The sequence below is a fragment of the Desmodus rotundus genome, chromosome 12 (assembly GCF_022682495.2).
Source record: "Desmodus rotundus isolate HL8 chromosome 12, HLdesRot8A.1, whole genome shotgun sequence".
NCBI lineage: Eukaryota > Metazoa > Chordata > Mammalia > Chiroptera > Phyllostomidae > Desmodus > Desmodus rotundus.
Genome location: NC_071398.1, coordinates 14862781 through 14886669, shown reverse-complemented (window position 1 = coordinate 14886669; position 23889 = coordinate 14862781). Strand labels below are relative to the sequence as shown.

The following is a 23889-nucleotide window of genomic DNA, read 5'->3' as shown; positions in this document are numbered from 1 at the left end:
TAGGCCAGGCGTGTAGGAAAGGCATTTTGATTTTTTTATTTTCTGTAAAACTCTGTAAATAAAATACAAAACCAAGGGATGCGGTGGGGCAGAGGCAGGATGGCCAGGCCCGGAACATTGATTCGTGGCAAGTGTGCTGAGCTGAGGCTGGGAGGCACTTGACTGCAGGCACTGACTCTACCCACCCCAAGGGCAACAGAAGAATATATTAGGATTTTCGTTGATAGGGATCTGTGGGGGAGGGGTGTCTGGAGCCAGCCCTCACCCTCCCTGCCAGTGCCTGGGGAGCCCTGAAAGTGGGGGAAGGGGCACTGGGAGCTGGTGGGTGGGGAGTTTAGAATGCTGTGCTGGCCATGCTGCCAGGCCCGAAGATCCGGGGCAGGGCGTCCAGCGACTCCTCTAGCCGTCGATGGGCAGACTGTCCCTCTTCCCCTGTAATGGTTAAGGATGGGGTCGGGAGTGGTGTTAGCCCCACCCTGGTCCATTTGCTCTTGACCCCACCCATTTAACTCCTATTCCCATCAGCCAAAATGTCCCAAGACTATACTTGACCCATACTTCCCATCCCCCAGGCTCACCACACTGTTGCAGGCTCTGCCGAGCAGCTTCCCTCACGATTTCTGTGTCCGTTTGGCACAGGTACACCAGGGGCTCAATGCCCTCGGAAGCCTACCAGAGGAGGAGCATTGAGGTGGGCCCATTAGAGCAGGTGGTAAAAGCCCAGGGCCCAGGGCTGGGGGACGGATGGGTGGGATGGAGGGATCACCTTGATGCAGCCTAGGGCCAGGCAGCCAGCCACTCTCATCTGCACATCCTCGTCCTCAAGTTGGTCCAGGAAGCAGAGTAGGGCCTGAGTAAGGGTGTGATGGCCGACTTAGCCAGATACTGGGACCCTGGGACCCTGGGACCCCAGCTTTTGACTTCGAGGGAGCCCCGCCCGACTCTCACCCTTTCCCGGAAGTCAGGGCCCAGCGACAGGCTCCGGAGCTGGGTGCTGACAGCAGCCATGACCTTGTTGTTGCCATGGACAAGCAGGGAGCTGAGGGCCCGAAGCCCATCCCTTCGCAGCCGCCCCTCCGGCGCCAACCTTAGAGCCTTGAGCACAACAGCCTGGTCGTCTGAGTTCAGGCTCTGCACCAATAGCACTGAAAGAAGGAGGGGGCTCGGAACAATGTGGCAGGGCAAGGAGCCTCCTGTATGCTCACGTCCTCATCCGCACCATACGACCCACCCTCGGTGTCAGGCCGCTTTGTGATCAGGGCCACTGCCTTACCCTCCTCAGCGGTCTCGGTCACATAGGCCTCCATAGACGGGCTGTGCAAGGTTTCCACATAACTCCAGAACTGGAAGACAGTAAGCTGCTCTCCAGGGCCCGGCTGGGGCCTCCTGGGCAGCTTCTGCCCCAGCACATCCTCCAGGAACTTGACACACACTGTGGGAAGCGGTGCCACCGGCCTCAGGGTTTGGACAGACCCAGGCCCTCAGAGGGAAGAGTGCTCCCACCCCAGGCTCAGGTCCAGGTTCCCGGTCCACACCCTACCCCTCTGGTCCTCTTGCACCAAGGCATAAGCCTTTGCTGTTTCTTCCCAGTGCTCAGCTCAGCATGTCCGTGTGGGCTAACCTGGCTTTCCCTATGGTCCCATCACTGGGGATCTGAGAAGGGAAGGCAGAGGGGGCAAGTAGGCAGCCCACTCACCAGCCTCAGCTAAGCCTGGCTGTCGAAGGGAGAGACGGGCACCATACTGACTGCAGAAGGTGAGCAGCACCTGCTTAACAGGGCAGATGAAGGGGCTAAGTCCCTCTGTGCACTGGTCCCAGAAGGTCAGAAAGCCAGGCCGAGAGGCCAAGAACTGCACCACTGTGAAGAGATGCAGGAAACCATCAGCAACAGAGCAGGCAGGTGGGCAGACGAGAATAGGTACGGTAGAGCAAGGAAGGAGCTTCAGGGCAGACACCAAGCCAGAGCCCACAGGGCCTTTACCTTCCTGGGCAGAGGTAGCAGGGACTTCCCATCGCCTGCTAAGCTCGCATACTGTCTCAAGCACTTGCGCCTCCCGCAGCAGCCGCTCTAGGGCCCACGCCTCCTGGCAGCGCAGAGGCCCAAATGTGCCCAGTTTCTGGAGAATGGGGGTGGCCAAGTAGCTCAAACCTCAAGGTACAGCTTGAGAGTGGAGCCCAAGGACTACAAGTCCCAGCATGCATTAGGAGAGATTGGAGGGAGCCAGAGTGTGGGAGTAAGAGCCAGATGCCAGGGACCTGGGCGTTGGGGCATGGAACTCAGAGCAGGTGTGGAGGGCTCTCTGGGGTAAAAAGCTATAAAGGGAGGGTGGTGGGAATACCCCTAGCCTCACCAGCAGGAGGCGGCTGCAGTAGTACAGGTGCTGGACCAAGGCCATGTCCAGAGCTGGACACTCTGTGCTGAGTGGGCGGGCACTGGGTGGGTTGAGTCTCTCCTCAGCCCCAGGCTCCAGGCTGCTTGGGAGCCTGAGAGAAAAATGGGGCCAACCACTTTAGGAGTAGGTATCACCATGTGGTCACCCGTGCATTTTTATTAAGTTCCCCCCATCCCTGAAGGGAAGAACAGATGATGCACAGGCAACAGACAATGGGTACATTCATGGAGAACTTCTAAGAGAAAGGGCTGGGACCCGCAGGTGGTGGCAGGGGTCTTCGGAGTCCACCTGCCCTGTGCAACATCTAGCGAGGACCACTGGGGCTGCCGGGGCAGGGATGGATGGGAACAGGGTTGCAGGGGTGATAGTCTATGTAATGTGGAGTGCAAAGAGTTGTGGCCCAAGGGGTCGGGGTGTAGACAGGGCTGTGACCTGGGCAGCAGCAGAGGGAGGCAGGGTCGGGCATGACCCTCAACTGGGAATTGGCAAAGGCTGCTCTGGGACAGAGAGCCGAGGGGCCAGGCTGTACGGGACAAACAGGGTTGATGCTGGGGGCCCAGAGGGAATGAAAGGGCTCGTGAGCTGAAGGGGACTGGCGAGGGAAGCAGACACTGCAAGGACAATGAGGAGGAGGAGGGCGGTCAGAAGCACTGGGGATACAGATACAGATGGCGTTAGAAGCATGGACATCCAGGACCCGTGAGTACATGGGATGCACCCACAAGCAAGTCCACCCTTCCTGCCCACTTCCAGTCTTGCTGCATTCCTCGTGTGCTTCACTTGGCCCCACCTCACCTATTCCCCTTTCTTGCCTTACTCCTTTACCTGCCACTCACCTCACCTCTTCCTCTTCACTTAGCCCCATCTCACTTAGCCCCTGTCACCTGTCTCCAGGACCATCGTTGTCTTCATCTTCATCCTCGTTGAGGAAGCTGAAGCTCTCCAGGGCATGCTCCACCGTGATGCTAAGACTGGAAGCCCGGCTCCGAGTCAGGCCTTGTTTCTGCTGGGGTTGTGAAGGGAACAGAGCTGTTGCCACTGCCTGGCCCCCCTTCCTGCACTGTCATAGCCCCACCCAGCCATCCTCACCATGAGCAGACTCTCCAGCCGGATCACCTCCTGCTCCAGGCCCTGCAGCTCCGGGAACTGGCCACGATAGTCATCCAGGGCAGCCATCAGGGCCCTCAGTGCCTCCTCTAGCCTCCTGTCTCCAGGCCCTCCAGCTGCTCCTGGAACTGGGGCCTGGGTAGCCATGGCCATGCTAATGTCTGAATGCTGGGGCACCAGGGCTAAGGGTGAGGAAGGGGGGCTTGGGCTCTGAAGGATGGGCCCTGGGGGCTCTGGGGGAGGACTTGTAAGGGGTTCCAAACTGGAGCAGGCAGGACTTGGGTAGGAGGTACTTGGGGCTGCCTCAGTGCAGGGCGTGGAAGCTGGGCGGCTACAGGACAGTGGGTCGGTGCCTGGGGTGTTGGGGTCTGTGTGTGCAGAAGGGCTGGGGAGCGTGGCAAGGTCTAGAGGAGTGGAAGAGCATACAGTTGTAAGAGTGGGGCTTGTGACAGGGTGGGTGGGGCTTCTGGTGGTTTGGACTGGGCCCTTAGCATTGGGGACTGGATTTATAGTGATGTGAGCCGTCATCCTGGCTTTGTGAGTAGGGCTTGTGGTGGTGTGGGTGGGGTCTGTGGTATGGGTGGGGCTTGTGGTAGGCAGGGCTGGGCCCTGGGCACTTGGCACAGGGCCTGGCGTAGTTGGGGTAGACAGCAAAGGCTTGACAGTGGAGCTTGTGACAATACTTGTCAGGTTTTTGACAGTGTGGCTGGGGCTTACGGTCTGGACTGGGCTTGTAGTGTTGGGGGTAGGACCCACAGTCGTGAGGGTAGAAAGCATTGGCGTGTGGGTGGGAGTTGTGGTTTGGCCTGGGCCCACAGCACTGGGGGTAGGGCCTATAGCAGTGAGGGTAGAGGGCTTGGACTGGTGGGCAGACTCTGTGGCAGTGTGAGTGAGGCTGGGAGCACTGCTGGAAGGGCTTACAGCACTACAGGCAGGGCTTGTAGTGGTGTGAGTGGGACCTGCTAGTTCAGGAGAGCTAGCGTCTGTGACCTTGTGAAGTGAGTTTAGATGTACAGAGGGGGCAGGGCCTATTGCACTGAGAGTGGGGCTTGTGACAGAAGAGTCAAGGTCCAGGACAGCAGGGACAGGACCAGGTTGCTTCCCATGGATGGGATTTGGGCATGCAGGTGGGTTAGGTCCCTGGCTTTCTAGGACCTCAGCCTCTGTTGAAGCTTCCACCAAGGCAGCATCTACACTGGCCTCACTGATGTGGCTCAGAGTCCGGCTGTAGGGGGCATGCCCATTGGCCAGGGCTGGGGCCTTGGCTCGCTCTTCATCTGTGGGCCCAGAGGAGGGCGTCTCAGGCCTGCGGAAGGCAACTTGGATGGGCAAAGGCTCAGGCTGCTGCACCAGGGGCCTAGGGGCTGAGGAGTGGCGGGCAGTGCCCGAGAGCTGTGGACTGGAGGAATCGTCTGAAGATTCGGATGACAGGGACCATGCCGTCCCATTCTCTAGCTCCTCCTGTCGTCTCAGCATATTCTGGGGGAGAGGAAAGGGCATTTCAGGAGCGCCCTCAGGCCCCAGGGCATGGTGGGGCCTGAGCCTGGGCTGTGGCTCACATAGAAGGCCTGCTCCCGAAGTGAAGGTGTGTCCGGTGGGCTCTGGCTATAGGTGGAGAAGCGCTTGGTGACTGTGGAGGCCTTGTTGACAGTAGAAGCAGCTGAGGGCTGGTCATCCTTATCAAAGGGGCTGGGGAGGAAACAGGATGTTAGCAGGTGCCTTTGGCCCCTGGCCCTGTCCCCAAGCTCCTCCACCCCACCAACCTCCACGTGACTTCCAGGCTGAGCTTGATGGTGCCGAGGTCATTGATGTCCACAGCCACAACCTGGGGTAGAGCTGCAAACAAGTCCTTGGTCTCGCAGGAAACGCTGCCTACAACCACGTGGTTGGCCAGGCCCTTCAGCTCTGTCACCTACAGCCAAGAACGCATCACAGGGTCACAAGAGTATAAGGGTCATATCATGGGATATCAAAGGTCTGAATTTGCACAGAGGTTTCACAACAGTCACAGGGTCATGGGGTCATGAGGAGGTTGCAGGGATTGGAGTTTTGGGGGTAATGGGGCCATGGAGGCTTGAAACACCCTGGAAGCATGGGGACCACGGCAGTCTAAGTTTGTAGAATCATTGAGCTGATAGGGGTTATAGCCTCATGGGGGTTTAGGCACAAGGTCAGAAGGTCATGAGGAAATCACAGGGTCATAAAGTCATGGGATCCCACATTCCCAGGGCCATGGAACCAGGAGGGGGTCACAGGGGTAAGGGTCTCAGGGTTGTTAAGGGTCATGAGGGGTTCACAGGGTCAGGGAGTCACAAGGTCATGTGTCCTGTGGTCCTGGGCAGAGGCGTCACCTTGATGGACAGGAATTCCGTGAGCAGAGGAAGAAAGACGGTTTCCTCACTGTCCCACACCTGCTTTCCGCTACCCTCAATGCGGCCCCGTAGTTTCCAGCGCTGACGCCCATACTTCATGCAGATCTAGGGGAACAAGCAGGATGAGGCAGCTCTTGGTGTTGGGACCCTGCCATCCCAGCCCTTCCCGGCACATCCTCATACCTCATACTGATCACCCACACACAGCCGGGCGAAGCCAGCCAGCCCTGGGAGTGGAGGAAAAGAAGGGCCACGCTGAGGGAGGGGTCTCAGGCACACACTTCCCTCTCCCCACCCCCGTCTGCCCCACCACTCAGTACCTTTCATCCGGAGATGGAACTCGCCCAGCTGTGCCTCCAGCTCACTCTCCAGCAGACACATGCTCTGGCAGGGACGGGCACGGACAGGATGGGTCAACAACCGGGCCCCTCTCATTGGCTCTGCCACACCCTGAGCCTGTGCCTCATGGGCACCCATCCCTCACCTCTGTGTACTCTCGATGCCCCCGAGTGGCCTCGGCCAGGCTGTCCCGGGCCTCACGGCTCCCTGGGGATCCAGTGCTGTAGGCACGGACCATGTTATAGGCACCATCCCGAAGACGCCGCTGGACACAGTAAGCCTCATATAGCTCATCGATCTGGGCAGGTGAGTGGGGTGGCAGTGAAAGGATGGAGACTCACTACGGGGGTCACACACCCGGCGCCAAACATCTCCCCCATGTCCCTAAGGCGCCCAGTCCCACAGCCCCCACCGCACGCACACACGCATGCTGCGTATGTACCTTGCTGGCATGGAACTCCAGCCGTCGCAGGAAGCGTTCAATGGACTTGACTTGCTGGGGGAGAGGTGCATCAGGAGGAGCCTGAGGCCCAGGGCCCTTGACCCTCCCCATGAGCCAACCTCTTCCAACACCATTCCCTATACACTCACCTTGTCTAAGTCATACAGGAAGCCCTGTGAGGGGAAAAAGAGAGGGGGTACTTAGGAGGTATGGGAGGTATTCCAGCAGACCCACCTTGCTCCTCTCCACAGCCTTCCTACCCCTCACACCACAGTCCACAGCCACTCAGTCAAAGCAGGGAGAGACCCACAAGCCTGACCTGTGATGGGTACTAGTGACATAGATCTGGTCCCCAAGACCCCTCCAGTTCCCCTCCCCACACCTCTTCCCTGAGGTCCCTCCCTTAGCCCACTCCTTTCCTGCCACTCTGCATCCCCTCGGAAGGGAGCTCTGCGCCTCATGCGTGGTTCCCCCTACCCGGAAACACCTATTCATCCTTCAAGACCCAGCAGAAGTATTTCATCCTTCGGGAAGCCCGGGCTGTTGTTCCCCAGGGAGACCCGCGGCTCTCCCTCAGTGCCACTACAATATAATCTCCTGTTGGCCATGTCTGTGGGGGTCCCCCCACCCCACTGGAAGCTCCCACAGACAAGCACTGGGTCCCAGGCAGAAAGTGTGCACAGTGTGGGGAATAGAGATAGAAACCTCCCCAGCCCTTCCTGATATCCCCTCTCCTAGTCACATCTGGACTAATTCACCGCAGAAAACAGCCTTGATGTCACCCAGGGTTGGCCCTTCCCAGCCCCCCCACACCCCAGGGCAAAAAGCATTAGTAATCCAGGGCATCCTTCACTCACCAGACGGGAATTCCTCTTGGATTCCCTTATCTGCCCTTGGAGTTTCTCCTGCTCCTGCTGGTGTACTTCCAAATAGGCCCTGGGAAAAGGGGGTAACAAGAATTAGCTTACCTCCACAGCCTCCAGCTGCCAAGGGTACAGGCAGTGAGGAGAGGGTGTGAGGGCGGAGAAAGTTCTCACTAGCAGAAAGAGGATGGGGCTAGGGGAGGGATCCCGGGACCAGGCGTTGGGAGGCAGTAGCTTACGTCAGGCCCCGCTTGAGAGCAGCGTACACCAAGTCCAGCCGCTCTGGCTGCGGCACTTTGGGGGCTGGGTGTGCCACGGCAAACATCCTGGACACTCGGGAGAGCGCTGGGGGCTTCCGCGGGGGCCCTGGGGGGCTGAAGGCCGGGAAGCTCCTGAAGAAGACGCTGCACTCAGAGAGAGGCAAGAAGGAGTCCCCCAGACCCGCACTGCACACACAGCTCCAGCCCAGCCAGACACTCTTGACCCCATCAGCCCCCGTGTTCTGCGTACCTGGGCCCCCGCTCGTGGCTGCCGAGGACGCCTGCGAAGGACTGGCTCCTACTGACCCGGGCGCTGAGCAGGCGGCGCTGCGGCCGCACCGACAGGGACATCATGGAATGAGTCCGCGCGGGGCTCCCTGGGGGTGGCGAGGGCGGGTATCCAGCGCCAGTCGGGCCCTCGAAGCCCCCTCCCCGCGGCCCGTCCTCCGTATCTTAGTCCCGCCGGACACGGCCTGACGCCGGCAGTCCGACAACACCGCCAGCCACGGCGCTAATGACAGGACTGCCGCGGGCGTCTCGGCCTCGGACTCAGCGTGGCCTCGGTTCGGCCCCCACTTCCTGCAGAGGTGCTGGCTCCGCCTGCCTCCTGGGGCAGGAAGGGGGGTCGCGCGGGGACCCTCCTCCAGCTGGGAAGGGGCAGGAAAGAGGCGGGGCGCGCGAAGAATGTGCGGAAGCGCCTGTTTACCCGGGGGCGGGGCAGGCTCCCCAGACCGGCCCCTGATCTCCCCCCAACCCAAAGTGGATCATGAGCTCCCGCCCGCAGCCAGCGAGGCCGCTGGAGGTCACCTGGCGGGCGGGGTGTGCGCTTGGAGCCCAGCGGAGCTGCCCGACGTAGAGGCCCGGCCAGTGCAAGTTTGGCGCCCACGACCCCCTGCTCCGGGTAAGCGGCTCCCTCCCAGCCCCCACCACTTCCCAGGCGCCAGGACGCCTGAACGCTCCCGGCGCTCGGAGCCGGGGGATTCCCAGAGTGGGGGGCAGTGCCGAGAAGCGCCCCGCCCCTCCACTTTCCTGCAGCTCGGACCTGGAAACTGAGTCACAAACAGACCCTTTAAGCCTTAGCGGGAAGAGATCCTCCGCAGACCCCCACCCTGCTCCGGAGAAACACGCGCCCCTGGCCCCCAGAATCCCGCCCGCACTCCCTGGAGACTGCCCCGGAGGCTTCGCAGCCCCAGGACCGGGTCCTACCTTTCTTCTTGGCATTCATGGTAGGTCCAGGACAGCCCCCCCCTCCCCCGCGCGCTTGCCCCCCCGCTGTGTCCCCGCCGGCCCAGGGCCACTTGGTGCCCGCCTGGCTGGGCTCCGCGCTCGCTCCCAGCGACTCTGCTTAGGCTTCAGCTCCTCCCGGCGCCGCCCCCCCGCCCAGTTCCTGCCGCCTGACTCAGCCCGCCAGGATGGGGCGGGGCGGGACTGGACGGGAGGACCACGGGGCACCCGGGCTTCGGCCTGCCCCGCCTCTGGGAGGGGTGACAGGGGGTTCCCTCGGAGAAGGGACTGACGGGGTCTTCTGGGCTGGGATCAGGAGTGTGGGTAAAGGGAGTTAGTTGAGCCATGAATATGGAGGGAATAAAGAGAATGAGAACAGTAGGGGACTCACAGGGTGGCTGTTGAGGGGTGCTGAAAAAGGGCTGAACACACAGATGGCTCAGAGTTGGGGATATGAGTGCGAAGGCTAGAGAGCGGGTGCTGAGCGTGAGGGGTCCGAGAGGCTGAGAAGGTAAAGGAGCTAAAAGTGTGGGATATTCTGTGTTGCTGCCTGGAGAAGGAAGCAAAGAATTGGGTACAGCCCCATGCACCCCGCCCCCCACTAGCTACACCCACAGCAGGGGTACTCAATCTGGGCATTCTCCCTCCCCCACAGATCCCAGGGAAGAGAACCACGCGCACCGCCCAGCCAGGGCCTCCTCTCTAACAGAAGCTGCATCCTATGGTGGAGTCCCATCTTTCTGGTTTCCAGCTGGCGTGGGCTATTTCCTCTTAGTGCCAGCTCTTGCCTGCCCCCAGTATCTCTTCCTTGAATGTCCCTTGTCCACCTCCAGCCAGGAGAGAGGCCACCATGCCTAGGGTCCACTGGCATCCCATGCCTTTGGAGGGGCTGGGTGCTCTCCCACCCCATAAACACTCCTGCTTCTTGATGCTCAATCTGTTGCACTGAGCTGCCTTTCTCCCCAAGAGGCTTAGGTGGACCCAAGGATCTGCATTTCCAACAAGACCACCAACCCCCTATAGATTCAGAGGCCAGATGTTCAAGGACCCTAGCTTGAAAAATGCCACCCTCTTGCCTTGAAAACTGGGTGCTAAGCACCCTACACCAGCAAGTAAGCGTTCAGTGGACTGCCTGCCCAGCACTGGCCTCTCTTCATCCTCCAGCTAACCCCCCCCCCCACCATGAGAACACCCCAGTCTTATCCCTTGGCTCTGGAATATTCCTTTCCTAAATCACAACCGCACTGACTACACAACCTTGAGGCTCTCTGCATCACCTCCACCTCACCTGCCTTCTACCTGGGACCTCAGTTATTCCGCTATTCACTGAGTAACAGCCCTGAGCACTCTCCCCCGCCCCCACCCTGCCACCAGACTCCCAGGAAGAGGACCCACATGCTTCCAGCATGTGCCAGTCACTGGAGATTGCACGGAGCTCACCATCCGCCTCTGCTTCCTTTCTCTCTGCCAGCTCCCTCCTACTTCTCTTCCCTACCTTCCTGCACACCCTTCTCCCCAGCCTGAATATGCCCAGCACTCTGTGCTTCTCTCCTACCTGGCGGAAACCAGCCCTGGGCAACCCAACTCCCTGTCTTCTCTGCACCTGCACGCAGGCTGGCAGGAGCTGCCAGAGGTCTTGGCCCAGTAGCTGAGCTGGAACAACAGAGCAATTCTCAACCTCAGCCAGGCTCTTGTTTCCCACTGGGGAAATCCTAGTCATCTCTCTCCCTTCTCATAGGAAATGAGTGTTTCAGACTTTCTCCACAAGCCTCAAACAAGCGCAAGTCACTCCCACACAGAAGAATGAAGACAACCTGGAAACTACTCCGATGCCCATCAATTGATAATGGAATGCTCTACAGCAACAAGAATGAACGTACAAGTACATGCAACAACACGGATGAATCTTACAGACGTGATGTGACGTTGAGTGAAAGAAGCAAAAGTACAAGAGAGGATATATATGATTCCTTTGATGCAAAGTTCAAAAACGGGCAAAACTCTACAGTGATAGAAATCAGACTAGTAGTTACCCTTGGGCATAGGGACTGGAAGGGGACACAAGGGGTCTTCCAGGGTGGCAATGATGTTCTATTTCTTAATCTGGGTTCTGGTTCCTAATCCTATACGGCTGTGTTCCCCTTGTGAAGATGTATCAAGCTGTACCACCAAGAACACGTGCCCTCTCTGTATGCATATTATATTTCAATATAAAGTAAATAAATAGCTACAAAAAGAAACAAGCCCCTCCTGTGTCTCTTTCTACCGACCCCACCCCCCATCTCCTTGCCGAGCCAAGTTTCTGGAAGAGATGTGTACATTTCCTCTCCACACCCACCCACTGCTCTTCCCACCCTGGACCGCCTTCTGCACCCACCACTCCCCTGATGGTCTGGACGAGGGCACCAGTGCCTCCCTGCTACTGAGTCCAGTGTCCACTGTTTAGTCCTTATCCTGCTAGATCTCACAAAGCTTTTCACTTTGTGGCTCTCTTCCTCTTCCTTAAGCCCTTCCTTCCCTTGAATTTCAAAAGGCAACATGACCTTGCTTTGCCACCTATCTCCTTGGCTGCACATCGTATTTTTCCCCACAGAGGATCTTTCTTCCTGTCCTCAACTGGGGCTCATTCTTCCCGCTCTTGGGCTATGGACACCTCCCACGGTTCAATGCCATCTAAATGTCACCAGCTTCCTTATCTCCTCCTTGTCCAAACGGCTATTCTGAGCACCAGGCCTGTATACCCAGCTGTGTGCCTGTTGCCTCCCAGACCTGAATGACAAGGCAGAGCGGGCTATCGGGGATGTGCTGACTTGATAGTCCCCAGACGGAATCCCCCACTTTCCTCCCCCGAGTCTCAGCCTCTCCACGACAGCCCACCATCTATTTATTTACTCATTTCTCGGAGACAGAAGCTAGAAATCATCTTGGATGCCACAGGTTCGGTTACCCTCCACATCCACCAAGCCACCCACTGCTGCCACCTCTGGATCCTGCCCTCTCTCCTCCACCTGCACAGGTAAAATTCAGGTCCAAGCTGTCACCAACTCACCTCGAACCCCACCGCATCTTCCTAATGGACTCCGTGTCCCCACTGTTACCCACGATGGCCCATTCTTTATTCAATAACAATATTGCTCTTCGCAAAATTCCAGTCACCTGACAATGCCCCAAACTGCTTTAGTGAGTGCTTTCTATAGGCCAGACACTGGGCTTAACTGACAAACATCGTTTCATGTAATTCTGGCAACAACCCCACAGGGATAAGTCCTATCGGCCCTGTTTCACAGATGAGAAACCTGAGCTAACTGGCTGCATGACCTTGGGCAAGACATCCCTTCACCTTTTCGGTCTTCGGATCCGCATCTGTTAGATGAGGATAATACCAACAAGAACAGCTACAACAGCTATCCCACAGGGCTGTCGGGGCGATGAACTGAGACACTTCCCTCTCAAGGGGGGATCTGGGGAAGGGAGAATTGCATGTGGGGTATGGAAGCTGGGGTGGGCACACTATCACTCTGTACGCACACAACAAATGTTAACTACTGTTGTTAACATGTATTAATCTGCCCAATATTACGCAGCTGGTAAACGGCAGAGCCAGGATTCGAACCCAGGAGGCCGGCCCCAGGACTCTCAATCTTTAAGGTCCCTCTAGTCTGACTCTTGTGAAGCATCCATGGGTCACCTCCTGCCCCAAAGATAAACGTCTGGACTCTCTAACATGCCCCACAAGACCGTCCCTTCCCTCATACACCCTCGATCATTCCTCCCTCACAGGCCCCTGCTGCCCCATGGTCTTTCCGTTCCAGCTCTGAGACCCTCTCTCAATGCGCCAGGCTTTTCAGCATTTGAGCAGCAGCCCCCATTGCTCCTGGACCCTCTTCTGACTACTCCCACCCTGACCAGCTCCCTCTTCTTTTTCAAGTCTAACCCCATGACTTCTTCCTCCAGGAAGCCTGCCCAAGGTTGGTTTCCCCTTTTAGGCCTCTCATAGCTTCCTCCCTGTGATCCTTGAGACCACATAACTAGGTCATCAGTTCTCCTTTAGGGTCTGTCTTCCACCCAGACTGCGAACTTTGGGGGCTGGAGCCTGTCTGCTTGGCTCACCGCTGTACCCCCTGGGCATGTACACCAGGGCGATGAAGGAGGTAGGGAGCGGAGTACGTGTGGGGGGCTGAGTGAATCGGGCTGCCCAGACCCAGGAACAGCAGAGGCTGAGCTGTTGGAGGGGTAGAGTTCAAGCCTGGTCCACCCTAACTTTCCTACCCCACATATAAGTTCCCCTGCTGCCAGGGAGGGAAAGAACTAAACCCCTTGAGCTGAGGGAGAGGGTCCACCTGAACTGGTGGGGGGCTGGCTGTTAAGAACCAGTGGACTCTCTGGACCCGTGACAGCCCTGAAGTCTGTTCTGGACATGCAAAAGGACCCGGGTCCCAAAGGTGACAGGGCCTGCAGCACAGCCTCTTGGGGCAGCCCGCAGTGGAACTCTAGCCACGTCATGGCTCCAGATCCTGCGGCCTCCGATACCCTCTAAAAACTGGTGCACTTTCGTGGGGAAGGAGGTCCCCCCACCTGCACTGCCCAGCTCAGTGGTATACCAAGCCAATCGCCTGGCTGGGAGTCCCAGTCCAGCTCCTCCCCACTGCCCAGCGGCGGAGCCCCGACTGAGGTAAACAGAAGCTAAAAATAATCTGGGCAAGGGGGGCTGCAAGGGAGAATGGGGTCCCTCCTGAGCCTGCCCCTGTATCCATAGCAATGCCCCAAACCCGGTAGCTGACGTCATGCCAAGCTGTGGAAACCGGGAGGGAGGGGGGTGCTGCATGGCCTGGGACCCCCCACCCCGGAACCAGGCGGAGGCAGCCCGGTGGCCTCACTTCCTGCCGGCCCTCTTGCTAGTCAGCTGGTCACATTCCCCAACCGGCAGGCTTCAAGCTGGAGCTTAGTGGCCTCCCCCGGGCCAGGCCAGGGGTGTGAGTCCCAGCCTCTGCGAGGGGTTGCCTGACTCAGCCGCACCCCTCCTGCCAGCTTTTCCACCCGGAAGGAACCATCCTGGCGCCCTGTGTCTTCCTCCCACCCCCACTCAAGTCCAGGCCCCGCTGTCTGGCTGTTGCCCCACAGAATCCAGGACCCAGAGTGAGGGTTGAAGCGGGAGCTAAGTCTTGCTGTATTATTTTGTGCCTCACTCCCTGATCTGATTCGCATCTTCCCCCCGCCCCTCCCCCTCCATGACACTTAGTTGGATAGTGCAGTGGCAAGATTCCAAATCTGGGTCTAGTTCCCACATCTCCTCAAATCGGCTGTGTGACCTTTAGAATATTACTTAACCTCTCTGGGCCTGTTTCTGCATCTGACAGATTGTCATAACCTTCCTAAGAAGGCCGTGCAGGCGCTGTATGCTGCAGGCTCAGGGCCAGGCCCCACTGATGGTGCTCCAGGCATTGTTATTGTTATATTAGACTGCGCACAGTAGGTGCTCAGCCAGCCAGCCTAGCCACACATTAGGAGCAACCCAACAGAACTGGCTGGGACGGGTCAGTCCCAGAAGCTGCATTCAGGCCTCACCGGGGAGAGGAGGACAGAGGGTGCTGTGACCAGACTTAGCCCTGGTGGGCAGCCCCTTCCCCAGACGAGTTCTGCAGGGTGTCCCGGTCTGGCTGCTTGCAGAGACCCCACACCAGCCTTTCATTTCCAGGGACCGGGTCTGTTCTCCCACCGCTCAGGAGCGATCCTCTCCGGCTTCAGAAGCACCAGGCTTGGGCGATGAGTCCGGCCCCCAGACCAGGCTCGGACACCACCGGCAGGGCCCCAAAGCGGCTTAGGCCGGCCGGTAGGGCCGAGAAGATTAGCTCATCTCTGAGGCCGACTTGCGCCCATTGTCGACCCTCCCCATTTCTAGTTCAGCTTCCCCAGCGGCGAAGGCAGCGAGGGCTCCGGGAAAGAGACGGTGCCAGGGCCCAGGCTGGCGCCGTGGGCCCGCCCTCAGGCCTGGCCCACTCCAGAGCCGCGGGGCACCGGCCGCCTGGGCCTTGCAGTGGGTTGAAGGAGGCAGCGTCGGGCGCGGCAGGCCCGGAGGCGGCGGCTTTTGTGGGGTGAAGCTGTGTTCTCCGCGCGCAGAGGGAGGGAAAGAACGACACCGCGCGGCCCGGGTCCGGGTCCAGGGTGATATGGACAGGGCCGCAGCCGGGACAACAGATCCCCGACCTATGGAGCGGCACTGGTGGGGTAGGCACCGGAACCGCCGCTCCAGCCCCCCTCCCTGCCCGCGGCTCCCGGATACGGCGGGGACACTCACATGGCTGAGCTGGGCTACGCGGACCTCGAGCTCTCTGTGCGCTCTTCGCTGCCGGGCCTGGTCGCACCGCAGCTGCTGCTGTAGCCGCCGCCGGCGCCCGCCCCTCCCAGCACCCCGCCGCCCTGCAGTCCTGCTCCTCCCCCGGCCCGCCGGGCCCCACCCCCTGCGCTCCCGCAGCTCCAGCACCCTTGGAGGCGCCCACAGCTCGCTCCACCCTCTCGGGTAACCGGGCAGCTGGCGCCCCCCGGAGTCCACCAGCTTGCGGGTAGGCGGGACCCTGGAGGACGCTAGGGCGGCGGGAGCGCTCAGGATCGGAGGGAACAGGGCGGCTTTCCGACAGCCAGTCGCCAAAGCAGTCCCATTCCTTCCCACGCAGACCCCCAAACCGGGTTCGTCGGAGAGCCCCACTTGCCGGTCCCCAGCTCAGATTCCGTAGCCTCTAGAGACCGTTCAGCGGCCCTCCCCCCACCCCCCTTCAGTGACCGCCTGAAACAGGTCCTGGAGCTGCCAGTGTTGGGCTGGGTTGGGTTGTGATGGTTGGAAGAAGGAATCAGGACCAGTTCTGTTTCAGGGAGGGGAACCAGGAGGGAGGCCCGAATCCCCTTCTAGGTCCAGACGCTGCCCTTCATCCCTGTTTTCTAGGCCAGCCTCGGTTTCTCTGCTGTGGAGACAGGTTTCCCGTCCTGCCACCAACTGGGCTCTTAGCCAGGCCATGCAGTCACCACTCATTGGGTATGATTTCTGGAAAGTCTTAGGTCTTGCTCTTAGCATGGGTGAGTTATCTGGGCTTGGGACACATGTTGGCCAAGGGGGCCAGAGCCCAGTTTTTTCCAACCAGGGGTCTGGAGCGCTGACTGGCTCTCCACTAGAGTGGGTTGAAGTGGAGCTGAGAGCTGACCCCACATTTCTGTCAAAGGGCCATTCCACTCCCCCACCCCTCCCATCAGTGAGGGCCACTGCCCCTCTTCAACCTTGAATGTTCTGGTCACCTTCAGAAGTAGCACGGACACACCCAGAAGTGGTTTGAGGACTTTTAAGAGGTTCCTCAATATACTCCTGAGAGGTTTCTGAGTATTTTCCTGAGAGGCTGGGGGGAAGGGGCACAAAGGCCTGCAGGGCACTGACACCCTGTCCCTCACCAGTTCTTACTAGGCACCCACCTAACCTTCTCCCTGCTCCCCAGCCACTCCCCCTCCCCCTCATCTCCCTTGGCAGCACTCCCTTCTCTGTAGTTCTTAGGCCTGGGGATTGCTTCCAGGGCCTGGGTTCCTCATTCCCCCAACCCTGAGACACAATCCAGTCTCAGGGCTTCCATCCACCCACTCCTGACCATCCGAAGCCACTCTGTGTGCCCAGAGCCTTCTCCTGTCCCAGGGCTCCTGGATGGCCCACCAGATCTTATGGCCCTCCTCAGAGGGGCTCCTCTTCCTTTGTCCTCACCTCTACAAAGCACTCCTGTCCCCCCAAGCTTCCACCTGAGCCACATGCTGGACCTCTCCGGAGCTCTCAAAACTGACACCCACTGGTTCCTGCCCATCTCTAAAATCATCTCAGCCAGGCGTCCTCTGACCACCTTGCCTGAAGATGGTCTCTCCCTGTTGCTCTCTGTCCCCATGTCCTGTGGACTCATGCCTTCCTGTCACTCGTCACCACCAGGTAGCATGCATGTCCATATGTGCTCGTGTGCCTAAACCTACCTCACTGTGGGTCTCTAAGCTCTGTGGAGGCAAGAGCCATGGAAGTCCTCACCACCACTGTTTCTGGCTCATAGTGGGAGTTTAAGAAATAGCAGGGCAGGGGATAGTAATGGTGGGGAAACGGGAACAACTGTAATTGAACACCAATGAAAAAATTTTTAAAAATTGAACTACATATCACCTAGAAAGAAAAAAAAAAGCTCTGGGTGGTGTGGCTCAGTGGATTGAGCGCTGGCTTGCAAACCAAAGGGTCGCTGGTTTGATTCTTAGTCAGGGAAGATGTCTGGGTTGCGGGCCAGGTCCCCGGTGGGAGGCACTCGAGAGGTAACCGCACACATTGATCTTTCTCTCTCTCCCTTCCCCTCTCTCTAAAAATAAATAAATAGAATCTTTAAAAAAAACCCAACAACTATAAATCAGTTCATGTTGACCCCCAGCACCCTCAGGCTAAGTCCAGACTCTGTGGTGTGCCAGGCCATCCAGCCTACGACAGCCTCAGCTCCTCATCTCCCGCCCGTCCTGCCAGCCTTCGCTGCTCTAGTTCCCCTGCACCAACCTACCTGCGGCTGCCTGGACGTGGCCCCTACCTCTGGCCTCTACCTCTTCTCCCACCTCCCTTCTGCCCGGGATCATGCTCTCCCGTAACTGTTTGGGAAACAGCTCAGATGTCACCTCCTCCAAGAAACCTGTGTGCTCTGGCTTCCCACTCACTGCCCCCACTTTTGTCTTTTTTTTTTTTTTTTTAATTTTAGAGAGGGAGAGGACAGGAGAGGGAGAAACATGGATTTGTTGTTCCACTTATTTATGCTTTCGCTGGTTGATTCTTGTATGTGCCCTGACTAGGGACTGATCCCACAAACTTGGTATATCAGGACAATGCTCTAACTAACTGAGCTACCCAGCCAGGGCCCATTCACCCCTTCTAAGCACCCATCACTGCCTATTTGCCTTCTCTGTGACCAGGCCTGGCTCCCCAACCTGTGACCACCACAGCCAGGTGTGGATGGGGCTATAGTGAGCAGATGGGACACTCCTTCACCTGGCCCTCTCTGTCTGTCCAGAGGCCTTGAGTGAGGGACAGCATCTGAGGGCCACAGGGTACTGGAGGCCTTCATGGCCTCTCCCCAACAACCAGCGAGCCAGGCGAGGAAGGACACAGCTGAAACCCATTTCACAGGACCATCACCTGAGGCTCGGGGAAGGCAGGGCCTTTCCATGGTCCTGTCATCAGAAAGGGGTGGTCTCTGAGCTCCACCTCAGTACGCTGAGTCCGAAACAGTCGGGAATCTGCGTCAGGCATCATTCCCTGAGCATATGCTCTGCCCTGTGCTGGGCTGGGTGCTGGGGCACACCTCCCACCCTCGCCATTTCTACCTCGAGCAGTTCACGTTCCTGAAGGGATAAGCTCTGGCCTCAGGAGAATTCCTCCATTAGATGGCAGAGGGCGGCGAGATCCACAGGGAACCTACAGTCCTCACATATGGCACAGCTAGTTCTAGTTTTGGAAGCAGTGCAGTTCCAGTCCCAAAACCCAGAAAAATGGAGGCATCCCTCACCCCACCCCACAGGCCCCGTGGCCACAACCCTCTGGGATGCAACTGCCTCCCAGCTTTCTGTGAGGGGACAGAAGAAAGCCCGCCCCTTATTGCGCCCGTGTCCTCGTGCCTCAGACGAAGTGTGTAGCATTCCCCACCAGGTATTCAGCAAGCACTTGAGGAAGCTGCTGTGTGCTCCGCCCTGGGGGGGGCGGTGAGAAATGGGGAGCCAGAAGTGAGGCCACCTAGTTGCTGCCCGTGGACGCTCACTGCCAGTCAGGGCAAGTACATTCCAGAGTCACCAGTGTGAGTGTGTGTGTGGTCACAACTGTGTCTGTGTGCGCGCGTGTGAGACAGAGTGTGTGCTGGTCAGGAAGGGCTTTGTAGGGAAGGGGCCCTTAACATGGCAAGTTGTTGGGGCTCCCTAGGCAGGCAGAGGGTAGGTTATTAGAGGTGCATCTGGGGCAGAGAGTGCAGCAGAGTTCAAGGCATGGGAGCAGGGGGTAGGGGGCAGCCTCCCTTGCTGGCAGGAGCAAAAGCTTAATGTGGCTGGAGAACTGTGTGAGCTCGTGCTGGGGATGGGGCCAGTCATGAGAGGCCCTGGGGACTGACTGAGGTGACAGGGAGTTTACCTGCGGTGATGGGGGGTCTGCGCTGTGAGCTGGGGAATTCTGTGGTCAGATCTGTGCTTTGTAAGGGTCACTCAGGCAGTGCATGGAGAGGGCAGGTAGAGGCCAGAAAGAGGCTGCTGTCATTTTTCCAGCCAAAGTCATGGTGGCCTTGGAGAGGGGGTGGAGGGGAGACATTCGAAAGATGTTCAGGAGGCAGAATGGAGTGATGGGATAGGGGGCCTGGAGAGGGGGGCAGCCCAAATGATGCCAGGGTTGGGCCCTGGGTGATGGGGTAGATGCTGGTGTTTTTCAATGATGTGGGAAGGCCTAGAGGATCAAGTTAGGGGAAGGTGAAGTGGTCGGTTTGGGCAGGTGGCCTGTGAGGAGTCTGGGGACCATCCATCCAGGAAGAGGTGTCCAGAAGGCAGCTGGACATGTGGGTAGAGGGAAGAGGCTGGAGACAGCTTTTGGAGGGGACAATGGTCTACTGGCTCACCAAGAGGACAAGTGAGAGAGGGCCAAACATGCCATGCCCTGCTAGAGCACTTCAGTGAGTGGTGGGGGCAGATGTAGGCTCCAGAGGGGTAAGTATGGGACTTGTGGGTATGACTGTACCTGCCGTCAGCCTCCACCCACCTTCAGCCCAGCCTGGACCCTGTTTCCCACTGTGTGTGCCAAAGGGCAAGGGCCAGGGATGCCACCCCATGTTCAAGTCCTGCCTTTACCACTGTCACCTTGTGGTTTCTGGAGCCACTTCTCTTTTTTGATGCTTTAACTGTCTCCATCCATTCACTCATTAAAATCTCAATTTTAAGAGGCACTTTGCCTCATTAATAACCAACACAATGCAGATGTAAACAACAGGCGACACACTTAGTTTTTGGCCTCTGAGATGGGCAGTGATAGACATGACATGCGAGTGAGTGAGTGGGAATTGGTTTGAGTGTTTAAGAGTAGTATTTTCAGGCCCTGGCTGGTGTGGCTCAGTGGACTGAGCGCCAGACTGCGAACCAAAGTGTTGCTGGTTTGATTCCCAGTCCAGGCATGTGCCTGGATTGCAGGCCGAGTCCCCTGTAGGGGCGCTCTAGAGGCAACCACACACTGATGTTTCTCTCCCTCTCCTTCTCCCTCCCTTCCCCTCTGTCTAAAAATAAATAAATAAAATCTTAAAAAATTTCAGGATGTCAAGGGCAAATTCCCTTCTCACCCTTCAGTTCCATTTCAAGAAGTTTATTCCAAAGAGTGGTAGAGGCAAGAAAAGATACGTTTAAGGCTTGTTTACTCAGGGGTCAAGGGAAGACACAGCTCTGAGACCACCAGCGGGAGACAGAGGGCTGCAGGAGATTTGTGCGCTCGCTGAGATGCTCGCTGGGGCTCGCTGGGCACTGAAAATGGAGGTCATGTGTGGACTGAGCACCTACTATGTGCCTGGCACCATTCTGCATACTGGGGTCACAGAGGCAGGCCAGACTGGCAAGGTCTCTGCTCTTCAGGGGTTTCCACTCCAGCCAAAGGAGACAGTTAACCCGTTAGTAAGGTGACTTCAGAGAGAGGAAGAGTTGTGGAGAAAATGAACCAGGTGATGTGATGTGGAGTGATGGGGCTGAGGAGCTACTTTGGTCAGGGTGGCCGGGGAAGGCCTCTCTGAGGCAGTGCCGTTGTAGCGGAGACCTGTCTAACAAGGAGGGAGCAGTCATTGAATAATCCAGGGAAAGAGGGGACAGCGTGGGCAACACCTCAAAGGTAAACCTGCTGCGTTTGAGTCACGGGGTCTGCGGTAGAAAGGAAGGAGGTCTGAGAGGTGGCAGGGTCAGGCCAAGTAGGGTAGGGGGACAGGGTTTTAAATGTGCGTAGGGAAAGGAGCACAACACAGCAGACACGGAGCAGCGGCAAGCGCGCCAGAACAGCTGCCTGGTCCGTAGCAGGAGTCTCCCCAGGTCAACCTGCATCCCTTGGCCCTGAGAGCTGTTGGGAGGCTCATCCCTGTGCCAGCAGTGGCCGTCACTTCTGGGCATTGTAATTTCACCCGGTTTTATTTTCTTCTTCATATTTACTTGTACAACAAATGGTTTGCAATGAACATGTTATCATTTTCAAAGACAACATGACCGTTACTTATTCAGGCATTTCCAGGCCAGCCCCTGCAGCTGGTAGGTGTAAGTTTGTAGTTCAGAGTCGCCAGGCTCAACTGGTGACTTCCCTGGGGACTCTGCCCCAGGCTGGGCTGTGTTGTGGGTCACTGGCCCTGCTGATCCAGCTTCAGCCTCCAGGGGGACCTGTGAGCACGGCCGTGCTGGGGTGGGGTGTGTGTGTCCTGCTGGCTGGACCAGGCGTCCTTCCTTCCTTCCTGACTCCCTTCTCCTAAGGGACAAGTGGGAGGGACGCCTCCCAGATCATGGGATGAGCTGCTCGCCAAGGACCCTTTCAGGCGGAGGGAGTGAGGTCCCCCCTGACAAAGGCTGCAGTGTGTGGTGTATCGCCTATTTTTGAGTTCCTACTGCTAGGAACTGTTCTGACAGAGATTTGGAGGCCATAGTGGTGGGGAGAGTCCTAGCCACGGGCATCTGGTAATACCCCCACCCATCCGATGGTGACCCTAGGTCAGAGGACCCCCAAACTGACCCCATCCCTGGCCATTCAAGCCCAAGTACAGAGTTGGTCTTTGGCGCCACCGTGTGGGAAGTATCCACACTGCAGTTACAGGCTTTACAAAATACCCCCAACTCCAGGAGGTCCCCCCTTGGCCCCAATTAGTTTTTCCCTTAATTCACGATCACTGAAGTGTGCCCTGCACAACCTGTCCAGCCCTGTGTGGTGGCGCTGCTCACAGTCATACCCGGTCACAGATCATGGTCCTTGGGAACTCCATCACCACCATTAAAACTTCCTCCACACTCTGCAGCCCTTTTGTAAACGAATGCTCCCTGACCCTCCACTTCTCCATCCTCCCATCCTTTGACCTGTTCCAGGAGTGCTGGACAGAGAGGCAGACCAGTTCCTTCTTCTGAAACTCCCTCTGGTTCCTCTGACAGCTCCTCTTGGATTTCCAGCTGCTTCTCTGGCTCTCTTCATGCCCCTCGTTGGGCTACCTCTGGGTGTTGGGCTCCCTTCCCTCAACCTTGATACTTTTCTTCAGGCCATCTTGATAATTCCTGGGGCCTTGTTCTATCCTCACAGGGTTGCTGGAGACTCAGCCGCCTATCTCTCATTCCATTCCTGCCTCTAGATGACCCTTAGGCGCCCCGAACTCATAGGGTAAAGTCAACCCTATCTCCTCTCCTAAGAAATGCTCCCCTTCCCAAGGAAAGGCCACCTAGATTAATGTCTCGGTGGCCTTTCCCCTGAAACCCCATCAGCCACCAGGTCTGCCCCGTCCTCCCCAGCTCTGCCATCCCACCCACCCTCGGCCAGGGTACCACCTGCACCTTCTGTCCGGCCCCTCACTGTCCTCGGTTTCATCCGGCCTGGTCCATTCTCCACAGGCAGCTGCATGGCCTCTGCGTTTCCGACCCTGTCTCTTCTCAGTTTCCCCCTGGCCATTCATCTCTGGCCAGTTCCTCCTCCAGAGGTCCTTGCTTCAGCCAGACAGAACTTCTTTGTCCCCTGAATACACCCTGTTCTCCCAAGCCTTCACATCTTTGCACAGGCTGCTCTGTGCACCTTTCCCCTTTTTCCTTCACCTGGCTAACTCCTGCTTACCCTGTAGGTATCAGTTCAGACACCACTTCTGTGGGATACCTTCCCTGGACCCCAGGCTCCGCCAGGAACCTCTTCTTCACTCTCGCAATGACCTACGCTTCTCCCATGACAGCCTTTGTCTGCAGTCCCTTCTGAAAGGGCCAGCGGCTCCTCAGGGCGCCACACACCAAGGCGGATTCAGGCTGAGTCACTCTGTGCCTGATTCCCAGCCTCAAAAGCCCTGGATCTCAAGTTATCAAGTGCAGAGAGAAGAAGGCCATGCCTGCTGATCACCATAGTGAACCAGTAGCCAGGCTGGGGTGGGACCCAAGACTCTTACCTTCCCCTCCAGGGTTCACCTGTTCCCCTGGATACCATTGTGAGCTGAGTCAGGATCCTTGAGAGCCAGGAGGACCTTGACCAGCAGAGAGTTGGCAGGCTCTTGGCCTGTGGGGAAGGCCCCCATCAGCCCAGGCTCTTTAGAGGCCAGTGTGCTGGTAGAAGCTTTCTCAGAAAGGGGACTGGCATGTAGGTGACTCAGGCCAGCACATCAGATGAAAAGATTAATGAGATTACCTTCTCCCACAGAGCTTTGCAGTGGGAGTGTGGCCAGATGTCATGCAGGGAGGGCCAGAATTCCTGAAGGGTGGTGGCGGCAGCTGTTAGGGTCCCCAGGCTAATTACCTCCAACGTCACACAGAAGAGAATGTGCTGAGGTGGGACGTCCCCCACTTGGCCTCAGCTTCTCAGAGCACAGGTCTCTCCAGGACTTATCTGCTCCCCACCAGACTGAAGTCTGCAGGTCACCTCTCAATATTCCTTTAGACCTTGGCCCCCTCACCTACTCCAGCCCCAAAGGACTCCAGCCCCTGAGACTGCTTTGTGGGGTTTCACCTTTGGGCCTTTGGCCTTGCTGTGCCCTCTGCCTGCTCCATAGCTGGGCCAGGCGGATTTGCTCAGGGAGCTCAGTAAACACTGGTGAATTGAATTGCTCTGTAAATAAACAGAAAGTGCCAAACAGGCTGCCTGACACTTAGGAGATCCGCCTCCCCAGATTTGCTAAGCAAACAAAC

The 23889-nt window shown here is 57.8% G+C and overlaps 1 protein-coding gene across 4 annotated transcripts; it reads right to left on the bottom strand.

The window, feature by feature from the left end:
• Positions 1 to 11: 11 nt before the first annotated feature.
• RIPOR1 (RHO family interacting cell polarization regulator 1) lies at positions 12 to 23352 on the bottom strand. 4 transcript variants are annotated; one of them, XM_045191790.2, is made up of 22 exons: positions 23157 to 23352; positions 8027 to 8153; positions 7756 to 7908; positions 7511 to 7589; positions 6803 to 6826; positions 6654 to 6707; positions 6357 to 6509; positions 6193 to 6256; positions 6056 to 6099; positions 5852 to 5977; positions 5264 to 5412; positions 5060 to 5189; positions 3483 to 4979; positions 3278 to 3399; positions 2352 to 2484; positions 1982 to 2117; positions 1697 to 1858; positions 1274 to 1432; positions 949 to 1145; positions 767 to 850; positions 579 to 669; positions 12 to 432 (listed from the first exon to the last, which is right to left on the bottom strand). In XM_045191790.2, exons 2-22 carry the CDS (start codon positions 8128 to 8130, stop codon positions 335 to 337), a joined length of 3759 nt encoding a protein of 1252 aa, XP_045047725.2. In that variant the 5' UTR covers positions 8131 to 8153; positions 23157 to 23352; the 3' UTR covers positions 12 to 334. The 4 variants fall into 4 exon arrangements, with proteins under 4 accessions (XP_045047725.2, XP_024411974.2, XP_045047723.2 ...); XM_024556206.2 differs by lacking the exon at positions 23157 to 23352 and adding an exon at positions 15296 to 15438; XM_045191788.2 differs by lacking the exon at positions 23157 to 23352 and adding an exon at positions 8983 to 9052.
• Between the last annotated feature and the right edge of the window lie 537 nt (positions 23353 to 23889).